Source organism: Petaurus breviceps, unplaced genomic scaffold, assembly GCF_028583685.1.
Source record: "Petaurus breviceps papuanus isolate PSGF00001 unplaced genomic scaffold, PetGlider_PUasm1.0 90925, whole genome shotgun sequence".
NCBI classification, from domain to species: domain Eukaryota; kingdom Metazoa; phylum Chordata; class Mammalia; order Diprotodontia; family Petauridae; genus Petaurus; species Petaurus breviceps.
The window spans coordinates 5,558,838-5,584,349 of record NW_027187380.1 but is presented as its reverse complement, the minus strand read 5'-3'; the positions used below and the strand labels follow the sequence as shown (position 1 = coordinate 5,584,349).

The following is a 25,512-nucleotide window of genomic DNA, read 5'->3' as shown; positions in this document are numbered from 1 at the left end:
TAAAGATATTAATAAAGAGTAACTTTTAGGGGGAAAACAGCTGCCAGTCAACATTCATTTATTAGGCACTTTTTGTCTGCCAGGCACTGTGGATACAAAGATAAAATTGAATTCATTTCTCCTTTTAAGGAGTATGCGTACACATGAGAAACAACCTGAGATGTATAGGTGAATACAAAACAGATATAAGCAGATGTTGTAGAAGGTTGGGGAAGGGGGTGGCATTAGCAACTGAGCCCCACAGGCCTCATACAAGCTCAAGATAGTGCTTGAGTTTGAAGAGGTGGAGGCGAAAGTACATGCCAGACATATACAAAGACATTGAGAAGGGAGTATAGGGTATATAAAGGGGAGTGATGTGTAATAAGGTCTAGGAGAAGAAGATGGGGCCAGGTTATGAAGTGGGCTTTAAATGCTGAGCAGACAAGTTTATCTTTGAACCTAGAGATACTAGGGAGCCCCTGGCATTTATTGAAGGACAGAAGGGACATCACATGTTCAGACCCGTACTGTAGGAAAATTATGTGGCTATGTGATGGATGGATAGGAGTGGAGAAAGACTTGAGAAAGGAGACTGTTGAGATAGTCTAGGCAGGAAGTGATGAGGATATGAACTATGTAGTAACTACCCTAATAGGGACTATGTGAATGGAGAGAAGAGGATATATGGAGTGATGTGAAGATAGAAACCCTTTGACTTAGCGACTCAATGGATAAGGGGCCTGATGAGGGAGAGGGAGGAGATGAGGATTGTGCTGAGGTTACAAATGTCAGTATCTGGAAGGATGGTCATGAAGAGAGCAATGCTAAAGAATCTATTGAGATATGGGAATGTAAAGGTAAACAAGTGGGTGCAGAAATTGTCATTATAACAGGGATGAAGTTTAGATTCTCAAAATAATGCCCCTCATCATAGAAACGAGAAAAACGGGGGTGGCTAGGTGGTGCAGTGAATAGAGCATTGGCCCTGGAGTCAGGAGGACCTGAGTTCAAATCCAGCCTCAGGCACTTAACACTTACTAGCCTTGTGACCTTGGGCAAGTCACTTAACCCCAATTGCCCTGCCCTCCCCCTTCCAAAATGGAAAAAAAAAAAGTTTAAAAAAGGAAAGAAAAGAAGAAAATTATAGGATATGAGAAATTTTAGGCGTTTGCAAGTTGCTTAAATTGTGTCCAGGCTATTCATATACAATTTCAAGGTAAAGGGGCAAACATTTATAGATTTTTTAAACTTAAATTATTTTGGTTAACTTCTGTCTCCTCATTGCAGCCTACAGGCTGTGTCTACTGTGTCTAGGAATATCTTTTCCAAAAAATAAACTCATGGAGCTGCTTGTTTTATAGAATACCAGCAATTGAGACAATGACATTTTCTTAAGTATCTTACAAAAGTACAAATTTCCATATTTAGATTCACAGTTTTGCTTTTATTATAGGGATATAGGTAGAACAGAAGTACCACTTATGACCATTGAGCATATCCTGGTGATGGCCCTCAGACTACAAACACTGTAAGGATTACGTTAATTTTACTCTTAGGCATTTCTTTAAAATATTTCATTGGGATCTTGCTATGATATAACTTATTACACAGATTTGGATATATTTTGAAGTAAATTGTGGTCAAAAAAACAGTAACTAAAGTTAGTAGAAACCTGGTATGATGCCCTGTCTTTCAGCACCAGTATGAGTTCCACTGTACATAGTATCTGATACAGTATATTTACAAAGTGACATTGTCATTTATTAGAAATTACCTAAGATCACAAAACAGGTGAGTCTTCAGACTTCCAGATCAATGTTGTTGTTGTTGTTTTAAACAATACTGTGCCTCGTGGGATATATTTCCAGTTATTTCTTGTTTCGAGCTTACTTGTTCATCAATTTTCAATATTCAAACATTTGATATGTGACCAGTAGGCGTCGCTGTGGAGCAAAGTTGACTGAATACTGGCTCTTTTACTCACCCTGCCAATAGAAAAGGAGGAGCAGTTGAATCCTCCCAAACCATATCTTCTTCTCGACTGGCAATTTTAGGGTTATCACTTTCCTTTCCACCTCTCCTTCCTACCTCCTCCCCCTTATTCCAGGGACTGGTATTTACACCTAAGGCACTTACAGGTTGATCGACCATACTAGACTATAACAATGTGTTTTGTGGTTGTTTTTTTTTTAGCTCACAGCAAAACAAGATCCAAGAGCCACATAGATTACTTTCTCAACTAAGTTAGAAAGTTTGCATAAAACCAAAAATTATCTTAAAATCGCTATAGCTCAAGACCCCCAGTTAGGATAATTCCTAATCATCAGATTGAGATTTGGATCTCTATCCTTATTTAAATTATGTGGTTTTCTAATTAGCTCCTGGCTTCCACTGCTTCCCTTTTCTCAGCATATATCAGTCTGCATACATCTAGTTCGACACCCCAGAGCTCCACCAGCAGCCAAGGCAAGCTTTAGTACCTGGGGGTGCACCCAGCACTGCTGCTGCTGCTGTCTGGGGAGCCAGAGCAACATGAGGGTCCAGTCACCAGCCTCAGGGTGTCTAATTTGCATAATGCAAATTTATGTAAAGCAAGAACCATCTGTATATAGACATGTAATACACATTGCACATCATCAATCATGGTTGTTGGGTGTTTTTAGTTTTTGGTTGGGTTTTTTGTTTTCTTGTTTGTTTTAAGGGAAGCACTCATACACACAAATTTTAAAAATTTAAGGAATTAGAAAAAAATTTAAGGAACTTTAAAAAACAAAAACTTAAAAGTAAAATTCCCACAACTCACAAATGAAGGGATCAGTTTGGCAACTTCTAGAGGAAGAAACAGTTCTGCCACATTCTTCTGTAGGTGGAGCAGCCCTGGAGTAGAAGTTCCTATCACACCCCTTCTTAATCCCCAGTCCAAATATCCCCCATTGTGCTGGTGCTGGCTCCTCCAGCAGTTTTGTGGCAGGCTTCCACAGGCCAGCTGCCAGTTTGGTGCTGTGTTGTGCCTGTGCCATTTCAAAACATGTAGGCACAAGTGAAGTCCATCCAGCTCAAAGGTAATCTAATCTAATTTGTCTCAGTGCTGGCAGGGAATGCCTGTCCCTCTGAACTACAAATTCTAGAATGTCAGTCAGATCTCAAATCTCTATTAATAGGCATGAAGATAGTTATAATTAACTTACATGACATTGTTTATTATTGAAGTCTGTCCACAGAGAGAGCATGTATGTAGGAAAGAGTCAGGGAAATTAAGTCATTGTTGGGGCCATGAACAAGTTTGAGTCATACTAAGACAGGGTAATGTTAGGTGAAACAATACCACTTAGGAGGGCTTATTCCTTAGGAGTAAAGCTTCCCTAAACTGGCAAGGAAGCCAAACTAGGATGGGAGAGGCGTGGGCCTTGATGTGGTCTGGTCTCAAGTAATTGCCTCAACAATTTTACACTAATGTTTGGAACATTACAGTGGAGCTTAATTAAAATAGTGTGGTTTGAGGGCAATATTAAGTAGGGTCCACCTGTAGAGAACTTCTTAGCAAGTTCATTTGGTTAGATAAAAGCCCACTGATAAAAGAAAGCAAAGGAAAAAGATAAAAGTAGATTTTACTAAAAAAATAATAAGTTAGCATAAAATAATGAAATAAGAGAAAAGAAAACATAGCCATAAAGCATATACACCTAACTAAGCAAGAAAGGAAAAATACAACCATAAAAGAGATAAGATGCCAAAAGGTATCTTACCATATAGAAAACTAGAGGACTTTGTTGGCAATCAATACAGACAATTGTTGTTATATGAAGTAGTTGTTAAAAGAATGCATGGGGGGTGAGGAGCCAAGATGTCAGAGTAAAAGTAATAATTCACTTTAGCTCATCCTCAGTTACCTCCAATACCTGTAAAAAATGACTCTAAACAAATTTTAGAGCTACAAGAACCCACAAAATGACAGAGTGAAATATGTCTCCAACTGCGGACAGCCTGGCAGGCCAACAGGAAGGGTCTATTGCACCAGGCTCAGAGCAGAGCACAGTCCCATGTGGGCTGCACTGGCACAAACTGGTGGTACAGACTGGCCAGAGCAGATCTCAGGAGACTGAATCACTGGCAGCTGTGATGGTTTCCAGACTTCACAGAAGAAGAATCAAGAAATGCCAAAGAGAAAGTAAAAGATCAGTGGGGAAATTCTGTTGGACCTAGGTGAGAGAAGAGTAAAGTCAGGCACCTGCCCCCTCAGTGGAGATGGCTGCTGCTGCAGTAGCAGCAGCAATAACAGTGGCTCCTTCCAGGGCTCCAGGCCCACAGATAGTGGGGGGACCAAGAGGCTGACTAGAAGGCAATTGCAGGAATCTCTTTGCTGGTGCTGAGGCAGAATTCTCTTGCATTGCCCTGCTTGGATCTGGGTCTCAGTCTTGGGTGGTGGTCCTGGGGGAGAGGAACGCTGGCATGGCAGAGCTTGCTGAGGCTGTGGAGAGGCAGTCCTCCTCACAGTTCTGAGGCAGGTGATTAGAAGAAGCTCTGACAACAGCTGCACAAAACCCCAGAAATTTGGGACACAGCACTCTCTACTCTGGAAGCAGAGTTCTACTGTGGCACAAGGAGCTCAAAAATCAAGTAACTGACTGGCAAAATGAACAAACATGAGGAAGAGAAATAAGACTATAGAATCACTCTTAGGCAATAAAGAAGATCAAAACAGAACCTGAAGAAGACAGCAAAGTCAAAACTCCTGCATCAAAAACCTCCAAGAAAAATATGAATTGGTCATAGGCCATGGACAAGCTCAAGATCAAGTAAGAGAAGTAGAGGAAAAATTGGGAAGAGAAATGAGAGTAATGCAAGAAAATCATAATAAATGAGTGACCAGCTTGCTAAAGGAGACCAAAAAAATACTGAAGAAAATAACAACTTAAAAAATAGATTAACTCAAATGGCAAAAGAGGTCCATAAAGCCAATGACGAGAATGCCTTAAAAAACAAAATTGGCCAGATGGAAAAAGAAGTTCAAAAGCTCATTGAAGAAAATAGTTCCTTCAAAATTAGATTGGAGCAAATGGAAGCTAATGACTTTATGAGAAATCAAGATATTATAAAACAGATCCAAAAGAATGAAAAAATAGAAGGCAATGTGAAATATTTCATTAGTAAAACCATTGACCTGGAAAATAGATCCAAGAGAGTTTAAAAATTATTGGACCACCTGAAAACTATGATCAAAAAAAGAGCCTGGACATAATCTTTCAAGAAATTATCAAGGAAAACTGCCCTGATATTCTAAAACCAGAGGGTAAAATAGAAATTGAAAAAAATCACTGATGGCCTCTTAAAAAAGATCCCAAAAAGAAAACTCCTAGGTATATTATAGCCAAATTCCAGAGTTCTCAGGTCAAGGAGAAAATATTGCAAGCAGTCAGGAAGAAACAATTTGAGTATTGTAGAAACACAATCAGGATGACTCAAGATCTATCAGCTTCTACATTAAGGGATTGGAGGGCTTGGAATATGATATTTCAGAGGTCAAAGGAGCTAGGATTAAGACCAAGAATCATCTACCCAGCAAAACTGAGTATAACACTTTAGGGGAAAAGATAGATATTCAATGAAATAGAGGACTTTCAAGCATTCTTGATGAGAAGACCAGAGCTAAACAGAAAATTTGACTTTCAAATACAGGAATATATATGTATTTATATATATGTGTGTGTGTGTATGTGTGTATGTGTGTGTGTATTTGTGTATATGTGTGTATATATACACACATATGTGTATACATATATACACACATATATGTATATATGTGTGTGTATGTGTATATATGGACAGAGGGCACAGGGTAAGTTGAATATGAAGGGATGGTATCTAAAAAATAAAATTAAGGGGTGAGAAAGGAATATATTGGGAGAAGGAGAAAGGGAGAGATAGATTAGGGCAAATTATCTCACATAAAAGAGGCAAGAGAAAGCTATTACAATGGAGGGGAAGAGCAGGGAGGTGACAGGGAATGAGTCAACCTTACTCTCATTGGATCTGGCTTAAGGAGGGAATAACATACACAATTAGGCATCTTACCCTACAAGAAAGTAGGGGGGAAGGGAATAAGAGGGAGAGATGATAGAAGGGAGGGCAGAATGGGGGAGGGGGTAGTCAGAAGCAAACACTTTTGAAAAGGAACTGGGTCAGAAACTTTGATAGACTGGACCTTTCTCAGCAATGCAGTGATATAAGTCAATCCCAAAAGACTCATGATGGAGAGAGATGTCTACATTCTGAGAAAGAACTAGAAAGAACTGAGTATGAATCCAGATTGAAGCAAACTACCTGATCTTTTTCTTTTTCTTGTTTGGTTTTGTTTCCTCTTTACCATTTTTTATTCCATCTGATACAATCTGTCCTTATAACCTGACTAATGTCTAATGTGAAAGTATTTGCAGATCCTATACTTGATTGTATACCATCATGGTGGGGGGGAGGGGAGGGAGGGAGAGAAAATTTGAAACTCAAGGAATTGTGGAATTACATCTTGTAAACTAAAAGTAAACAAACAAATTAATAAAGACAAAAAAAGAAAAATATAACTAGAAGTGAGATAATAAATCAGCTCTTCCAAAAAAAAAAAAAAGAAAGAAAAGGGACAGGGTCAGAGGAGAAAATAGAATAAATGGGGCAGGGGGGTAGGATAGGATGGAGGGAAATATAGTTAGTCTTTCACAATATGACTACTATGGAAATTTTTTGCATAACTACACGTGTATAGCCTATGTTATAGTATTGCTTGTCTTCCCAGTGGGGGTGGGTAAGGAGGGAAGAAAGGAAAGAATCTGGAACTCAAAGTTTTAAAAACAAATGTTAAAAAATTGCTTTTACATGCAACCAGGCAATAAGATATACAGGCAATGGGGTATAGAAATCCATCTTTCCTTACAAGAAAGTAAGGGGGAAAAGGGTTAGGGGAGGGATAAGGGGGGATATAAGAGAGGGTAGACTGGGGGAAGAGGTAATCAGTATGCTTGCCATCTTGGGGTGGGAGGTAGGAGAGAGATGGAGAGAAAATTTGGAACTCAAAATCTTGTGGAAATAAATATTGAAAACTAAAAATAAATAAATTATTTTTTTAAAAAGAAGAAGAAGGCATAAAAAAGAAGGGCATCATAGGTCACTTATGATTTGTCCTACACAGGAATAGTTTTAACTACCTAAAAAGTCTTTAAGTACATACATGAAGTATGTATTGTCATTTCTTTGGTTTCAAGGTAAAGTTGAATTGCTTGACCACTCTTTCCTTTACCTTATAATTCATGGGTGGAAAGGGATATATGTGTTTAAAATTTTTTCAGTAGAACTGCTTAAAAATCAATAACTAAGCAAACTAGTGATTTTAGACCTCATGAACTAAATTTTGCCATAGATTGGTTGATAATATTTTCTGGTATTTAAAGATAATCCCCAGAAGAGAGCTGAAGAAGGAATTAATTATTGAGTATAGCAAGGCTTCAGTATTTTGTCTGTTTCTGCATTTTGCTATAGTATATTTCATCATATGTCCTGGATTATTATTTTTATTCTATGTTTTTGTATTGTGTTGGGTAATATTAGTATTCCAAATACGAAATCTTAATAAGCATAATTATAATTACTTTTTAGAGCCAAGTTTTCCCCTCTAACGTCACACATTTCTAGCTATATAACTAGAAATATAAAGAAATGAGATTCCCTGTGCATATTTTCATATAATATATTCCAAGCACTGCATTTAATGAATAAATTAAAGTTGCTCTACATTTTATTTTTAATATTCTATAGTTTTAGATTGCATAGTAGCATAAAAAAAAGAAAAGAAAAGCACCATGGTATGGGAATTGCATGGATTTAGGACCAGAAAACTTATTAACTGTATGATCTTGGAAAAGTCACTTAAATTCTTGGGCCTCAGTTTCTTCATCTATATAATGAAAGAGTTGAACTATATTACCTTTGAGTAATCTATCACCTTATTATTTGATCTTGCCTCTGCTGCTTGTTAACTATGTGTCATTGGTCAGGTTTGTTAAATTCTCTGGGCCTTAATTTCTTATCTATAAAATGAGTTGGAGATTAAACTGGATATTGTCCAAGGCCCTTTCAACTCTAAAATCTATGATCCTAAGATAAATATTAATTTTAAATGGTGCCTTAGACTAACAACACTTCAGAAATAAGTTATTATAATAAAAACATTAAAATTGGTATGTTCTGCTTGGATAGAAACAGCTAAGTTAAGATGTATAGGTCTTGATTGTGGGAAGATAACTAAAACTAAGTTCTCTACCCTCAGTTCCCTGCCCTACCATCCCAGACATACCACCGAAGCTTAGAAGATACACCATTCTAGGAAGAGAAAAAAAAATCAACTATCACTTCTAGACTCCCTAACTTAACTCAGAAATCCACAGAGGGAGCTCTGGAGTACTGCTGTGATACTGAGATAGATGAGGCAGGCAGGGAAGTCCTGAGCAGAGCCAGGGCAATCACTGGAAACTTCAGTCAAGCAACGCTGTCTACCTGATCTTTCACTGAAGCCTATGGCAGCCAGAGCGTTCTGAGTAGGTCCAGAGTCACACTCCCTGCCTGAGCCAAACAACCCCCAGAGCCCAGCCAGAGCCTTCTCTAAGCCCACAATGCAGAGTGTTCCAGGTAGGCCTAGAGTGATACTAGTGGCCAAATCCCAGCTATAGGAAAAAGAAACCCTAAGTACAATGTGGCTATGAGGTGTTCCACTAAACCTAAGCATCTAGTTAAAGTCCTTTATTGGGGACTGAGCCCTTGACTCAGGCTGACCAACATTAAAAGCAGAGAAAGTTAGAAAGCGAACAATAGGCAAAAATAAGTCTGAAATTACCCAAGATCAGGAAGAAGAAAATTCAAGGACCTTGAAGATAAGCAGATAAACCAACAGAGAAGATATTAATAGGCAAAGGAAATATGGATTCCAGATTAGATAAAAAAAATTCAGGCCTCTACCAATAAATATTTTAAGTCAAAGGAGAATGAATCAATTCCTAATGAGGAAAATGAATGACCCTGTCAATTCTCAAGATAGTATGGAACCACTACAGGATGTCCCCAAATGGTTTAAAAAAGAAATGAGAATTGAGAAAGCAGAATTTATGACTGCATAGCAGAAATGATTGGCAGAATAGGAAAAACTTGAATCTACAGCAGCAAGTCTCACCAGAGATTGTGGAAACACAATCAGGATAACACAGGACCTGGAAGCTTCTACACTTAGGGATTAAAGGACTTGGAATATGATATTCCAGAGGTCAAAGGAGCTGAGATGAAAATCAAGAATCACCTACCCAGCAAAACTGAGTATCATGTTTGATTCTTGATGAAAAAACCAGAGTTGAATAGAAAATTTGACATTCAGATACAAGAAGCAAGAGAAGCATGAGAAGGTAAACAGGGAAAAGAAATCATAAGGAACTTATCAAAGTTGAACTATTAAAATTCCTACATGGAAAAACAATAATTGTAACTTATGAAACTTTTCTCAGTATGAAAATAGTTGAAGGGAATAGAAATATATATATATGTCTATATCGGAGGGCATATGGGCATATGAATACATATGTGAATGTGTGTATACGTGTTTACAGGTATACATAGATAGAGGGCACAGGACCAATTTAACAGGAAGGGATGATACTTAAAAGGTGAAATTAAGAGGTGAGAGAGGAATATAATGAAAGAAGATGGGGAGAGACAGAATGGGGTTAACTATCTCATATAGAAGAGGCAAGGGAAAAGGGTTACAATGGAGGGGAAGAATAGGAAGGCAAAAAGGAATGGGTCAACCTTATTCTCATTGAATTTGGTTCAGGGAGGGAATGAAATACACACTAAATAGGGTATATCACCCTACAGGGGAATATAGGGGAAAGGGATGAGAGGGGGGATGATGGAAGGGAGGGAATGCTGGGGGAGGGAAGTTGGAAGCACCCACTTTTGAAAAGGGACGGGATCAAAGTAGAGAATAGAATAAGTGGGAGGTGGGATAGGAGGAAAGGAAATATAGTCAGTCTTTTACAATATATCTACTATGTTATTGTTTTGCATTAGCTACACATGTACAACCTATACTGAACTGCTTATCTTTCCCATAAGGGTGGGTGACAAGGAGGAAGGGAATGAATCTGAAATTCAAAGTTTTAAAATCAAATGTTTAAATATATATATAATTATCATTATTATTAGTAGTACTATTTTACATGTAATTGGGAAATAAGATATACAGGCACTGGGGCATAGAGATCCACCATGCCCTACTGGAAAAGTAGAAAGGGGTATGGGAGAAAATATGGGAGAGAGCAGATCGGAGGAGGGGATATCCTGTGGGACTGCTATTTTGCGGCGGTGGATAGGGGAAAAACAGGGAGAAAATTTGTAACTCAAAATCTGGCGGAAATGAATAATGTAAATCCAAAGTTAATAAAGCATTTGAAATATGAAAAGAAAAAAAATAAGAGAGCAGAAAATCAAATCAATAAATAGTAAATGAACAAGAATAATCAGAAAATTATGCAATTATTTGCTAACAAAGCTTAGAACACAGAAGAAATAAAAGAATACCTTTAAAAATAGCAGATGCCTAAGCTACTAGAACAGATAGAGATGTTAAGTAAACCAATCTCAGAAAAGGAAATCTAGCTGTAAAGGGACTACCAAAGAAAAACTTCCAGGTCCTAATGGATTCTCAGGAAAATTCTGTCCAACTTTTAAAGAAAAATTAATATCAATATTTCACAAATAATTCTCAAAAATTGAGAAAGAAAGCACCTTACCAAAATTCTTTTATGAGACAAATATAGTTTTAATACTTAAATCACAGATGAAAAACTATAGGCCAGTATTCTTTTTTTTTTTTTAAGCAATCGGGGTTAAGTAACTTGCTCAAGGTTACATGGCCAGTTATTTATGGGTGTGGTGCTGAGTGTCTGAGCCCGGGATTCGATCTCTAGGTCATCCCAACACTGGAGCTGGTGCTCTTACTTGCTGAGCCACCTGGCCGCCCCTATAGGCCAGTATTCTTAATGAAATATTGATTCAAGAATTTAAATTTAAACAAAATCCTGTCAAACAGACTACAGTGATTTATCCAAGAAGGTATTCATTTTGACCGAGTGGAATTTATACCATAGATGCAAGGATGGTTCAACATTAGAAAAGCATTAGGACTAAAGATTAGTGATATTAAAAACCAAAACATCCTAAAACACATGATCATCTCAATAGATACAGGAAAGGCCTTTAACAAAGTACAGCACTCTTTCATACTAAAAACCCTACAAAATATAGGCATAGAAGGACTTTTTTAAAAGGTGTGTATCTTTCTCTCTGTATGTGTTTACATATATAATATAATATACTATAATATATACACATCTATCTAAAACCAAAAGCAAGATTTATGCAATGGAGATACATTAGAATTTTTTACAGTAAATGTAGGAATGAAGTAAAGATGCCCACTCTCCCCATATTATTTTGTTTAGTTCTGAAAGCCCTAGCAAGCAAAATAAGATAAGAGTTAGTAAAGATAGGTAAAGAGAAGATAAAACTATCCCTATTTGCAAGAAATTGCTTACAAAAAATACACTTTAAAAAAAAGACATACACAGAATAAAAATTAGAAGATAGAAACAAAATTTACCATGCACCAAGTAAATCCAAAAAAACAGAAGTTGCCATCATGCTATCAAGCAAAGCAAAAACAAACATTCAAAACATAAAAAGAGATAAATTAAAAACCTTATATTTTACTGAAAAGAACCACAGACAACAAACCAACTCAATATTAAACTTCTATCTGTCAAATGCCTTAGCATTTAAATTCACAAAAAATAGAGTGATGGGAGATTGTAATATATCTTTGTAATGAGTCTAACAAAGATTAACAAAAGAGAAAATATAGAACTAAACAAAATGCTGCAGAAATAAGCTAAAGACCTATGGTATCTTCTAAAAGGGACGACTAAAAAATACACATACTCCTTAGCACTAAATGGAACTTTTACAAAATTTACCATTTGTTAAGGTACAGTGATATTGTAAACAAATATAAAAAAAGCAAAAACAGTAAATATATTCTTTACAAATCATAACTCAATAAAAATAGTAATCATTTCAGTGATTGGAGAAAAGGAAAGAAAGAAAACTACAGAAGATTCTCATTAATGAATATTGGTGCACAATTTAAATAAAATATAAACAAATAGATTACAATAACATATTAGAAAAATTATACATTATGACCAGAAAAAATGCAGGATTACTTTAATATAAAGAATATTATAAATAAAATAAGCTATGTTAATAACATAAATAATAAAAACCATATGATCATATCAGTAGATGTTGAAAAGGTTTTTGGTGAAATCCATCCTTCATTTTTATTAAAAACTCTAGAAATCATGGCAATAAATGGACTCTTTCTTAATATAGTAAATAATATCTTTCTAAATCTAAGAACAAACATTATAAATAACAGAAAAGCTAAAACATTTTCCACTAAGATAGGGGTAAGCAAGGATGTCCATTATCACCATTCTTATTTAACCTAGTTCTAGAGGTACAAGCTATAGCAATAAGAAAAAGAAATTGAAGAAATAAACATAGACAAAGATGAAACAAAATTATCACTTTCTGCAGATTATATGAAAGTATATTTAGGAATCCTAAAGAGTCAATAAAAATAAATTGAAATAATAACTTTAGCAAACTTGCAGGATAAAAAATAAATCCACATAAATCATCTGCATTGTCACCAACAAAATCCAGCATAAAGAGCCAGAAAGAGAAATTCTACTAAAAAAAAAAATCTCCAGAAGTTATCAAGTATTTAGGAGTGTCATCTTCCAAGAGTCACCTAGATGATATATGAAAACAATAAAGCACTCTTTGCAGAAATACAGAATGAAATAATTGAAGACAGTTACTCATAGGTAATTAATAGGGAGCATAATAAAAATGGCAGTACCTAAATCAATTTACTTATCTGATGTGGTAACCATAAGATTCCCAAAAGAATATTTTATAGAGCAATAGGCAATATTTGAAGGGTATTAATGAATACAAAGTGGGGGGGGTATCTTACTGGTAAGAGATCTCAAACTACTCTACAAAACAGTAATCATTAAAAGAATTTGGTATTGGTTTAAAAAAGACAGAGGTCTAACAGTGAAACAGATTAGATATCCAACATGCAGAAGCAAGAAAACACAATAGCATAATGTTCAATAAACCCAAAGACCACAGGAATTGAGAGAACTCTTCATTATTTAACAAAAACTACTAGAAAAAATTGAACAGCAGTCTGGCAGAAATTAGATTTAGATCAACACCTCACACTACGGATCAAGATTAACTTCAAATGGATACATGATGTAGGTATAAAATGTCACATCATAAACAAATTAGAGGAACCCAGAAGAAATTACCTCTCAGATTTAAGGAGAGGGGAAAGACTTCATGATTAAACAAATTATAAAGAAATTCCCACAACATAAAATGAACAAATTTAATTGTATAAAGTTTAAAAGTTTACCAGTAAGAGCACCGGCTCCAGTGTCGGGATGACCTGGGGATCAAATCCGGGCTCAGATACCTAGCACCACACCCAGAAATAACTGGCTGTGTAACCTTGAGCAAGTTACTTAACCCCAATTGCTTTTAAAAAAAATTAAAAGTTTTTTGTACAAACTAATATAGTAAAAACAGGAGGGGGCGTCTAGGTGGTGCAGTGAATAGAGTGCCGGCCCTGGAATCAGGAGGACTTAAGTTAAATCTGGCCTCAGACACTTAACACAAAAACTAGCCATGTGACCTTGGCCAATCATTTAACCCTAATTGGCCTACCTTCCCCCCTCCAAAAAGAAAAAAACAAAAAACAGGTAACTAGGGAAAAAAATCTTTGCAGCAACTGTCTCAGATAAAGATCTCATATCCAAACTATATGCAGAATTGATTCTATGGCCAGAGGACATGAAAGGGCATTTTTCAAAGAAGGAAATCCAGGCTGCAGCAACCATATGAAAATATGCTCCAAATCACTAAGAAGTGAAATGCAAACTAAAGCAACTTTGACTTCTACTTCACATCTATCAGACTGGCAAAGATTATACTAGTGCACTGTTGGTGGAGCTGTGAATTGGTTTAACCATTCTGGAAAGCAATTTGGAACTATACCTCAAAAGTTACTAAAATGTGCATACCCTTTGATGGAGCTATTATCTCCCAGTAGGCCTATATTTCAATGATCAAAGAAAGAGGAAAAGGACCCGCATATACAAAAAACTGCATATTTATAGTACCTCTTTTCATAGTAGCCAGAGCACAGAAGCTAAGGGTGTATGCTTCCACTTGGGAATGGCTCAACAAATGAACTCTTATTGTGCCACAAGAAGTGATGAAATGGGCAGTTTCGTGGAAACTGGGGAAGACCTCTATGAAATAATGCAGAGCAAAGTGAGCAGAGCTAGAATCATTTATATAATGATAACTTTGAAAGACTACAGAATGCTGACTAGTACATGGTAAACCATAAGCTGAAAAGAATGATGAAATATACCACTCAGTCTCATAACAATGAGGTGATAAACTTGATGTGCAGAAAGAGACATACATTTTAAAAAATGGCCAATGTGAAAATTTGTTTTGTTAGATTATATAACTATGCTCTGAGGACTTTTTTAACTATTTTTTCCTCCCACATACTCCTTCTCCCTTATAGAACAAATAGAAAAGAAAGAAAAAAACAAAGAAAAATTGTAATAAGTCTATCCAGAGTTAGATTCTTTAGTCTAGTGATATAGTTTGAGTTTTTGTCCTTAACAGTGTTAGCACCAGAAGCATAATTAATTTAATTTTATACCTAGAGCAAAGTCCAAGAACTGTCTCCAAACCAGGAATAGCTCTGATTGCTTAGAAGTGGATGGATTCCAAGAATGGACTTTTTTCAATCGAGAAGTATATCTCTTTACCTAGAAGTCCAACCTATAAGTGAATTTTCAATTAAACCTTGTGACTTTCAGGTCAAAAAAAAAGATACCTATATTGAGATGTGCCTTTTCTGATCTTTTCCTCCAACTTCTGGTGCCCTCCCTCCAAAACTACCTTGTATTTAATTACTTTATATTTATTTGTATTTATCCTCTTTATAGTCTATATACTTATATTGGTATTAACTGTCTCCCCCATTTGAATGTAAGCTCCTTGAATATAAGAATTGTTTCATACTCCCATTGTTCAGCATGGTGCCTAGCACATAGGAGGTACTTAATAATTGCTTATCAATTAGTTAATTGATTGAGAGGCATATAATTCTGACATAAGCTGTGACTTTCACCTCTATGTCCATCACATCTCTCTTTTCACTCTGCGCAATGTGACCATACTGATCTGGTTCCACTGTTTCCCTTCCCATTTGCCTCACAGATTCAAGGTTAACAACTTGCTCCATTCTGACAACCTGTAGAACTCTATTACACACAACTGTCTTGCCTTGTAGGTCTAATAAACTCTTATTTCCACCACAGTTTAACTTTTTTTTTCTATTTTCAGAGTCTTACCTAGCCATATTGCCTGCTGCCTGTGTCAGTTTAAAAACAATATTGAAAGTACTTTCAAGACAATAAATCTACAGTGTGAAAGCAAGTGCTTCACTAACTCCTCTCTTTGTGGTATGTCTGAGATGCTAAATTGTAAAATTTTAAACTAGGCAATGTAAATGTTCTTCATGTTTAATGTTATTTGTTGCTATTTTAAGTTCTAATAATGAGCCAGATCATATACCATATTTGCCTGAAAATCTAACAGCAATTAAAAATGTTCCTATGGGGGTGGCTAGGTGGTGCAGTGAATAGAGCACCAGCCCTGGAGTCAGGAAGACCTGAGTTCAAATCCAACCTCAGATACTTGACACACTAGCCATGTGACCTTGGGCAAGTCACTTAACCCCAATTGCCTTGCCCTCCCCCCTCAAAAAAAAAAGGCAAAAAAAAAATTGTGTTCCTATGAAAAAGCCTCCTGTTGTAAATGTGTTTCTAAAATGTCTACTTGAGTTTATTGATCATTTGGGGAAACAGTATACTTGAGTACAGATTTTTCTGAGATGATACAGCTGCCAAAATGATCTTCCTAAAGCACAGGTCTAACAATGATATTCCTTTGTTTAAAGAAAGATCGTCTTGGCTCCCAGTTTCCTTAACATTTTCTTGTGTCATAGACACCTTTAGCAATATATAGAACCCTCCTCAGAATAATGTTTTAGAATACACGAATGCATGGGCTTACATAAGAAAACAATTACATTGAAATAATTATCAAAATATTTTTTTAAATAAGTTCATAGACTCTAGGTTAAGAACCCTTGCTACGGTAAACTTCAGACTTCTTACCCATACATTTAAGGCACTCTCCAAACTGGTTTCAACCTACTTTTCCAGCCATATTTCACATGACTGCTCTTCATACACTTTATATGCCAGGGAAAAAGCTGTTCCCTGAATCTGACATACCATAACCAAGCTTCATGAATTCATAAATTCCAGAAGGTCTTAACCTTTTTTGTGCCATGGAACACTTTGGCAGTCTAGTGAAGCCTAGGGAGCCCTTCTTGGAATATTATCTCTAAGTGCATAAAATAAAATATAGAGTATTACAAAGAAAATCAGTTATATTGAAGTAGTTATTAAAAATATGTATAAGCTCATGAACCCCTTTCAGGCTTAGCTCAATTAAATTAAATTGAGATTCAACTAATATTTGTTAAGTACTTAATATGTAGAAAGCACTGCTAGGTGATGTGAAGTTTTAAAAAGAAAAGAAAGAAAGAAAGAAGAAATGATCCCTATACTTGAGGAGAATAGTTAATACTGAGTCGAGGGGAGGGTTTCAAGTGTTATTTTCTCTGTGTGACCTTCCTTAGTGAAAAGTGTTCTTGCCCTCTCGGTTATGCCAAAAGCATTTTGAATGGATATTTCTTTTGCCCCATCACTCTATGCTTTTTACTTATTTTTATATGTGTCATATCTCCTGATGAAGATGAACTTTGTTATTTATATATTTGTATCCAAAGTGCCTGATGTGAGGAATGAAAAGTCCAAGAGACATAATTTCTGGGTAATTAATGATCCATTTACTAATTGAGGTCAGTGGCAGTCTCTGAAGCTAAAGACAAATCTTGCCCCTCCCCCTTAATATACCCTTGGAAGATTGGGTGTTCCCAACAGAGAGAAATAAATTCTGATTGCTTAACAACCAATGAGAGAATGATTATTTTAATGAGAGTAGGCCTATTCTAATAAGGGGCTGGGTGTGAGACTCTGATTATGTCACTATTGGACAAAGAGATTCAACTCTACCCAGACCACCCCCACTGTTAAGCTTACATTTGCCATTTTGTAACATCTAGTCTTTGGTCATAGTTCTGCCCATTGGGGTCAAGTGGCATAAATATAATCCCTCTTCCATATAACAGCCTTTCAAATACTTCAAGACAACTATCATCTACTTCATTACTGTTTTCTTCTCCAGGCTAAACATCTCAGTTTCCTTCAAATGATCTTCATATATCATGAAGTAAAACCCTTCACCATCCTGGATGGTTGCCTCTCTCTGGATGGCCGGTGTCCTAAACTATGGCACCCAGAAATTAACACAATTTAATTCCCTTTTCTTTCAGAAGAAATATTCCTTTCTCTAAAATTCACTCTAATATTCCTTTCTCTAAAAAATAATAGCTGACAAAACCTCCACCCAATTTAAAGTTAATATTTTTTCTTTTGGTAGGACAATCCAGTTAGGGTTAAGTTACTTGCCCAAGGTCACACAGCTAGTAAGTGTCAAGTATCTGAAGCAGGACTTGAACTCAGGTCCTCCAGACTCCAGGACTGGTGCTCTACCTGCTGGTGCCACCCACCTGCCCCTAAAGTTAGTTTTTAAAATGTAGTTGCTTCTCTTCATTTTGAGTGGTAAGCTCTATGAAAGTTAAGGATCCAAAGTTAAGAGGAGTCCCAAAGTAGGAGCATTGCTACTATAGCCTTCTAAGCCATAAGGAAGAGCAAACAGAGTTCTCTACTCTTCCAATCAGTATGCATGCACTGACCTTTTTGGTTTTGTTACATTTAATATTTCTTGTCCCCCAGTTATGTGTAAAAACAATTTTTAACATTCCTTGTTTTTCCTCCTTTTAGTCTTGAATTCCAAGGCTTTTCATTTCATAAATTAGTCTCCTATTTCTTGACAGATCAAAAAGAATCCATAGACCATATACAAGAAGAGTTCATAAATACATTGCAATTCAGAAAAAAGAATACAAGTAATGAACCAGGCCTCCAACCTGAGAGAGCATATGTAGATAATGATATCAATACCTTAACTTTGCTAAATGAACAATTAAATTCTAATGGTGAAATTGATCTTCTTGATGCAGCAAAGTATTTGTTTCCAAAACTCCTAAGAGGGCAAGGAAAAAATGTAGAATTGAAATTATTCCCATTTATTAATACCCAATTGCGAAATGGAGAAAAAACTTCAGGTCCTTCAACTACTAAAACATCGTGGTCCTCTTTTGGCCCAATACGGATCAATTTGACTGATGAAATTGAATTGAGGAAACTTTACTTTGTGATAAATTTGCTGGAAGTCTACCTTCGAGAAAAAATGTATTATATTAAAAACAAAAATGAAAAAATTGTCAAATCCAGATATCCACCACTTCAAAATAAGTGGAAAACCTTCCACCTGGAAAGGAGCAGGAAGTGTGGCGACGCTCCAGGGAAATGCAGCCAGCCCCAAGCCAGCAGCAGCAGGAAGGCAGCAGCCCCAGGAGTGGACACCTGCAAAGAACAGTTTTGTGCAAAGATAAAGCTAGGGGAAGTAGGGAAGGTCAACAACAGAGGGAAGAGCATGAAAAACGGAGAGAGCATTCAGGGGAAACAGGAAAGTGTCAAATCCTCTCTGGAAAACCTTGCCAAAGGAAAGACAAGAGTTTCAGGGAAGGCCATGAGGAAGCTAAAGAAACCAAGCTGGCACCATGTGGGCACTCCTTCAACTGCCAATCTTTTGGCAACCTCATCAGAGGACAGGAATAAGTTAGATGATTTACCATATCCAATTTCTGCTTTGAAAAATGTAAACAAAAGGCTTAAATATAAGGGACAAAAAGAAAAACATAGAATTGGCACAGCATTTCAAAAAGACCATATTCCAATCTTACATTCTAATAATCATTTATTCCATAAAGCAAAACTCCATGTAGCCAATAAATTCCCTGAGGCAAAGCAGAGCCAGAAGATGAAAAATATACTTTCAAAAAATAGGTGGTTACCTGAAAATTCTGTTTTCACGGAGACGAGAAGCCTTATAAAGAATCCTTCTAAAAAGGCTATTTCATTTTCTCCAGAAAGAAGTATCTCAGCCAAGGCTTCCAAAAGGACCACTCCAGCCAAGACTTCTGAAAGACCCAGTACAAGAAGTACCACTTTGGAAAATACTACTGCTTCTTCCAAACAGATGGAAGAATTCACTTTAGACAACTCTTTGCCAGCTGATCAAAAAACCAATGAAACACATTGGAAATATCAAGGCAATGCTAAATTTCCACCTGAACCCAACGGTAACTCCTCTTTTAATTTGTCGGCTTCAGCTGACTTGTTTGAAATGGAACTGAACCATCAGTTACAGCCCCTTATCCCCAACGATGCAATGAGGAACCTAATTTCCCATATTGTCCAAACTTTACAAAAAGATTGCACGGAACCTAGGGTGCAACTGGCCTGTGCCAAGCTCATTTCAAGAACAGGTCACCTGATGAAACTGTTTAGTGAGCGAGAAAAGAAGAAACAGTCATCTGCACATCACAATTCTGACTCCCAGAAGCATGAGACCAACCTCAGTGACAGCACCACCCTGAAAATGGTCCTAGGCCAGCTACAAACAGATGAGGTAAATTCGTCCTCTGAAATGTAGATATCATATGTCTGTTCATTTTTTTTTAATAGAGACAACTAGAGTTGATTAGCAATTTAAAGAACAGGTAGGCGGTCATGGCTATGAATTAGAATTATGGAATGTAAGAATTAGAAAGGGGGGTGGCTAGGTGGCGCAGTGAATAGAGCACTGGCCCTGGAGTCAGGAGGACCTGAGTTCAAATCTGACCTCAGACACTTAACACTAAAACTAACCATGTGACCTTGGGCAAGTCACTTAACCCCAATTGCCCTCCAAAAAAAAGAAGAAGAGTGTAAGAAAAGAGAAAATGGAGGCATTTATTATGGGGTGGCCAGGTAGCACAGTGAGTAAGAGCACTGGCTCCAGTGTCAGGATGACCTGGGGATCGAATCCTGGGCTCAGACACTCAGCACCACATCCAGAAATAACTGGCCGTGTAACCTTGAGCAAGTTAAGCAAGTTACTTAACCCCAATTGCTTAAAAAAAAAAAAGAATTAGAAAGGAAATTAGAGAGGATGTAGTCCAGTCTCTTAATTTTACAGAACTGAGTAACCCTGAAAAAGGTAATGAGTACCCTAGTTTGCTCATTTGTAAAATATGAATGTTAATCCCAGGGCAAGTATGAAAAGTAACAAATATTAAAAGTACATATATTGCACATTTGAAGTAAGATCTCATAATGAATTTTTCATGAAGATATGTTCAAGAAGAAACCAAAAGATCTAGAAGGTTAATTGGACAGGATCCAGTATATATACATATATATACACATTTTTTTTTTTTGAAACTGACATTCACTTTTTGTTCTATTTGTTTTTTTTAAAAGTGCTCTTTTTTTCATAGCTGACAAAAGACATTGCAGAATGTGGCTATAACAACAAACTTCTCTTGGCCATATCAGTGACAGTAGTGGTAATGATCATTATTGCTGTAATTTGTCTCATTGAGGTAAGAAAAGTACTTTATTCAAAGGTTCCAAAATACATGCTATTATTATAACGCCTTAGAACCCAGTCACTAGAAATCAGAACTAGCATGGGCACTCATACCTTCTTGTACCTAGGAGGAATTGGGAATCTCTGGGTACCCTCTGTTTATGCCAGGGACTTTCGGAGTGGCTTTGCACTTCCTTAGAATTGAAGCAAGAACACAATGTGGCTAAATGGGGTGTTCAGCCTCCAAAAGTCAGAGTTTATGTGGGGGACTGGGAGAAAGGAACCAGAGGAAAGACCTCAAAGGCAGCCATAGGAAGGAAGAAGTAGAGGGGTGGTGTGCTGGTAAGGCCAGCAAAACCTTCTTTGCTGCTAATAGGATTGATGTTCCTGTCCCTAGCCTCTGCCTGACTTAGCATGAAAACAAAACAAAAACCCCTTTAACTCCGTTAAGTTCCCAACTGTCAACTTGCATCACCCTTCTCTGAAAACCAACAAACAAACATATCTAGACAGAAGTAGACTACATTCTGACAGATAGGAAGAAACTCTATGGGGCTCCCCCAAATTTTCTGGGTCTACTCTGCAGATCAGTGGATTAGCACATGGGGAGAAGGTAGAAGCTGGAAGACTCAGCCCCTTTGTTCCTCATTCCTGCTATTAATTTCAAATATAGCCCAATATAATGGGGAAGAATTTTAGCATTTTTGGAGCACTCCAAGTAAGGTTTGCAAAGCACAGATACGATCTCTTTTTATCCTTGTCCCCATTTCACAGATGAGGATATGAGGAGTCTAGATCCCACGTTTTTATAGATGAAGCAGCTACGGCCGAGAAGAATTAGTAACCTGCCCAAAGTCACCTTAGAAGTGGCAGGTCTACCAGCCTCTTTACAGAATGAGAACAGAATTCAGCAACTTAGTACTGACAGCAGAGTCCACTGGGACATTAATATTCCAGACTCCTTGGGACATGGAATAGTTTTTACAAGAATTCTAATTAGCCATTTCATGTTTTGCCTGGCTATTAGGCAGTTGTCTGATCAAACAGCCATGCTTGATCTTCATTCTGGCAGCCTCAGAAACCGTTGTTTTCTTTGTTAAAAGACTGACCCTAATCACTCTATTAGAGGCTGCCCTTGCTGCCAGCACTTGAAGGCTTTCCAGGATCATCACAGTACTCACAAGATCACAACTAAAATCTAGCACTCAAAAGAGAGGTGACAGCAGCCAGGACTCTCCCAGGATGAGCCCTGTTGGTTGAGCCCACACTCTATACTCTGTTGGGATAGAGAAGGGTCATCATCCTCCTAGATGGCTCCACTACCTCACTAGAATCACACTTTGTCACTGAGAGGGCTGCATCCAAGGAGGCTACCAGCCAGGCACCACTTCTCTTCTTACTGAATATCCAAGAGGAAAGATTGGTCAACAGTGTCAAACATAGCACAGATCAAGAAGGTTAAGTTCCAGGGGAATTAGCAGTAATGGGATCATTGATGACCTCCAAGAGAGCAGTTTCAGTCAAGAAGTGGGGACAAAAAAAATAAACTGCAAAGGGTTGAGAAGTGAGTTAAAAAATAAAGGCAAAAGTATTGACTGTTTTTTCTAAGAATTTTACTATGGAAGATAAAAAAGATATAGTATGATAGCTTTAGTGTATGGTAGGGTCAGGTGAAAGTTTCTTTAAAATATAATGAGGATTATATCCTATGGAGCATTCACAGAGCTGCCCTGCCTACTTCTGGCTGACCATGTTTGTTTGCTCAGTGCTGTAGGACCCAGGTGCTTTTGCATGATGAAACAATCTCCTTACTGGTCTTTTATCCGTGTAACGGTGACAGAAGAGGGGCTTTATTGGTTCAAAAAGGAGAAATGTCTTTCAATTTGCACTTTTCCTTTCTGTCTCTGGAACATAAGCTTTATCTCCCTGGGTTATCTTAGAGGTAGATGGAGCAGCAATTCTCCTTTTCTTTTCCAGCATCCCAGCGGAAATGACAAGTTTCAAGCTTATGGTAGCTTAAGCATATGTGTGGGCTTAGGCAAGTCTGAGCCTGAGCTACTGGCTGCCTCTTGTTTTACTTCTTTTCTAAGTATAGATGACAAAATAGTAACTCTGTGATGAATGTCAGCATTTGCAAAGTCCAGAGATCATTGGTTTATTGGTCAGAGCTGACTGGTGGCAGAGGGGATTTTTACATTGGAGAAGATAGCTCATGACAGGGGGAGGATCAATCTCTGGCCAGACTTCCCAGAAGACATGAACCTGGAGGGAATTGTGGGGTCATTGCAGAGCTGAGCGGAAATGTCAAATGCAGTCTTGTTAACTGCTTCATAGTCTGATATTGAAGTCTCTACTTGTCAAGAGGGTTTAACAGTAACTATAAGTTATTATATCCTGTTTCAAATCTTTTATCGGTATGTTTGTGGGTCTTGTATGTGTTAAACATTTTTTGGTGTGTGTAGGGATAGGAACTTGGCCTGTGATTCCATTGGTATAGTGAACTCCTGAGTGTGGAAATTCCTTCTACCAAAGTTAGTGCTTTCTTTTCAAGAGATTTGCCTAGAGTAATAGATCAAGTGACCTGCTTGGAGCCACACAGCCAATTTATGTCAGATGGCCCTTTGACACAGATCTTAATAACCTTTTAGCTACTATGATATAGTGTCTCTCTATACCTAACTCCTATTGTACATTGAGTACCTCTTTATGCCACACACCCTCACCCTCTTAAGAACACCTTAGATATGAGCCAAACCTAAGCTATAAATTGTTTTTCCCCAGGTTGGGAAGGGGAGAAGGGGGAGGGGGTGTGAGAATGTAATGAGCCAAAGAATGCAAGAAAAGGAGTCTTAACTCGGAGATGGGGAAGACCTGGATGGCAGAGAAGGAGTCTGGGGATTGAGAATTAGGATGAGAGAGGGAGGTTGTCAATGGGCAAGCTCCAGAGAGAGGAGAGGACTGTATCAAGACCACAAGTGAAAGGAGTTAGCATTGACAAGGACAAAGTCTATCTCATTCACCAAGAGCTATACACAAGAAGAGAAAATGGCAGAGTATTTTGAGGTTATTTTAAAATGTGGAATTGTGGAGAAAAGGGAGCTTCCAAAAATTGCCTTAATTTTTGTGAAGTGAGGTCTTCTACAGAGAGGAGGCAGTATAAATGGTTTACGGGGAGCAAAGGTGGCTTAGAACAGTTGCTATAGGGAGTGCAATAGAACTCTAGCCAATTAGGGAAGAGTAAAAAGATTGGCATTCAATAGTCAAGGCCCAGCTGATATTGGATAATGTAAAATTTTAATGAACAAATTATGATGAATATGGAAAGTAGGCTAGGAGAAGTGGATCACAGAGAGAGATGGAAGGACAGGAAATTATGGTCAGCGTTATGGATTGTGGAGGCAGACCACTTCTGGCCAATGATCAGATCAAGAGCATAAATACTTTTGCCTGTAGTTGTGGTAGAGTGAAGAAACAGATTGTGGAAGTTGAGGAGGTTGATTAGGCCAAGCAATTATAGGGCTATTATACAGTTGGCTACGATTGTGTCTAAAATATTGATTTGGATTTCTGGACCATGGCTTAAAACACAAGAGTAATGTACCCTTGACCAGGGATAGAGTGCACCTAATGAGGTCCAATAAAAATATATTTGCCTAAAGTTGTACAAATGTGATCCAGAGGACCTTTAACTGAAAATGGAAGGGGAGGAGAAATCTGTCCATAAATATATTGTCCATACAGATAGCAGAGAGAATAGAAAGTCCAACCTAGTGGAAAAAAAGACTCTCAATGGAGAGAGCCAGTTACTTCTTAGGAAACACTAAACAAGAAGAGAGAGAGAAATAATAAAACCTATGGACTTAAATAGGTCAGCTAAGTGGCAAAGTGAATAGAGTGCTGGATGAGTTCAAATATGGCCTCTGACACTTAATATCTGTGTAACTCAGATAAGTCACTTAACACTCAGTTTCCTCATCTATAAAATGAGCTGGAGAAGGAAAAGGCAAACCACTCCAATACCCTTGCCAAGAAAATCCAAAATGGGGTCACAAAGAGTCAGACATGACTGAAACAACACAACAATGGACTCAAATGTCTGTACAAAAATGCGCAAAATATGGCTAAACAGGATGAATTAGAGATCCTAACGCAAGGGGACGAGCTCTACCTTAGATTACTGAGACTTGGTAGGACAGGACTCAGAACTGGCACATGGCTATGGAAGGGGATTTAGCAAAGGGAATACCAACAGGAATGTATATAGTGCTTTATTCTACCAACTCTTACATATGTGATCTCATTTGATCCTTACCACAACACTGGAAAGTAAGTGTCACAGACCATATTACACACTTTTACAGATAAAGAAACTGATGTTTAGAGAGATTAAGTGACTTGTCCGGGATCACAACTAGTAAGAGCTGGAGGCAGAATTTGAATTCAGCTCTTGCTGACAAGTCCAATGCTCTCTTCACTATATCATACTGACTCTGAAGGTAGCAGTAAATAAATAGGACTAGTAGAATAGCATTGTATACTAAGAAAATATGCTTATGTAAGGAAATACAGAAACCAAGAGTAGGGAGGGGAGGAAGACAGTGG

General features: G+C 37.4%; 1 protein-coding gene across 1 annotated transcript in view; it reads left to right on the top strand.

Annotated features, from left to right (window-relative positions):
* Positions 1 to 25,512, top strand: part of LOC138152755 (leucine-rich repeat-containing protein 37A-like) — a 68,938-nt gene that overhangs the window by 29,150 nt on the left and 14,276 nt on the right. Inside the window, exons 7-10 of the mRNA XM_069076845.1 lie at positions 1,436 to 1,510; positions 15,583 to 15,701; positions 18,269 to 19,968; positions 20,819 to 20,923. Of these exons, the coding sequence (XP_068932946.1) occupies positions 1,436 to 1,510; positions 15,583 to 15,701; positions 18,269 to 19,968; positions 20,819 to 20,923 (1,999 nt within the window). The remainder of the gene's footprint in view (positions 1 to 1,435; positions 1,511 to 15,582; positions 15,702 to 18,268; positions 19,969 to 20,818; positions 20,924 to 25,512) is intronic.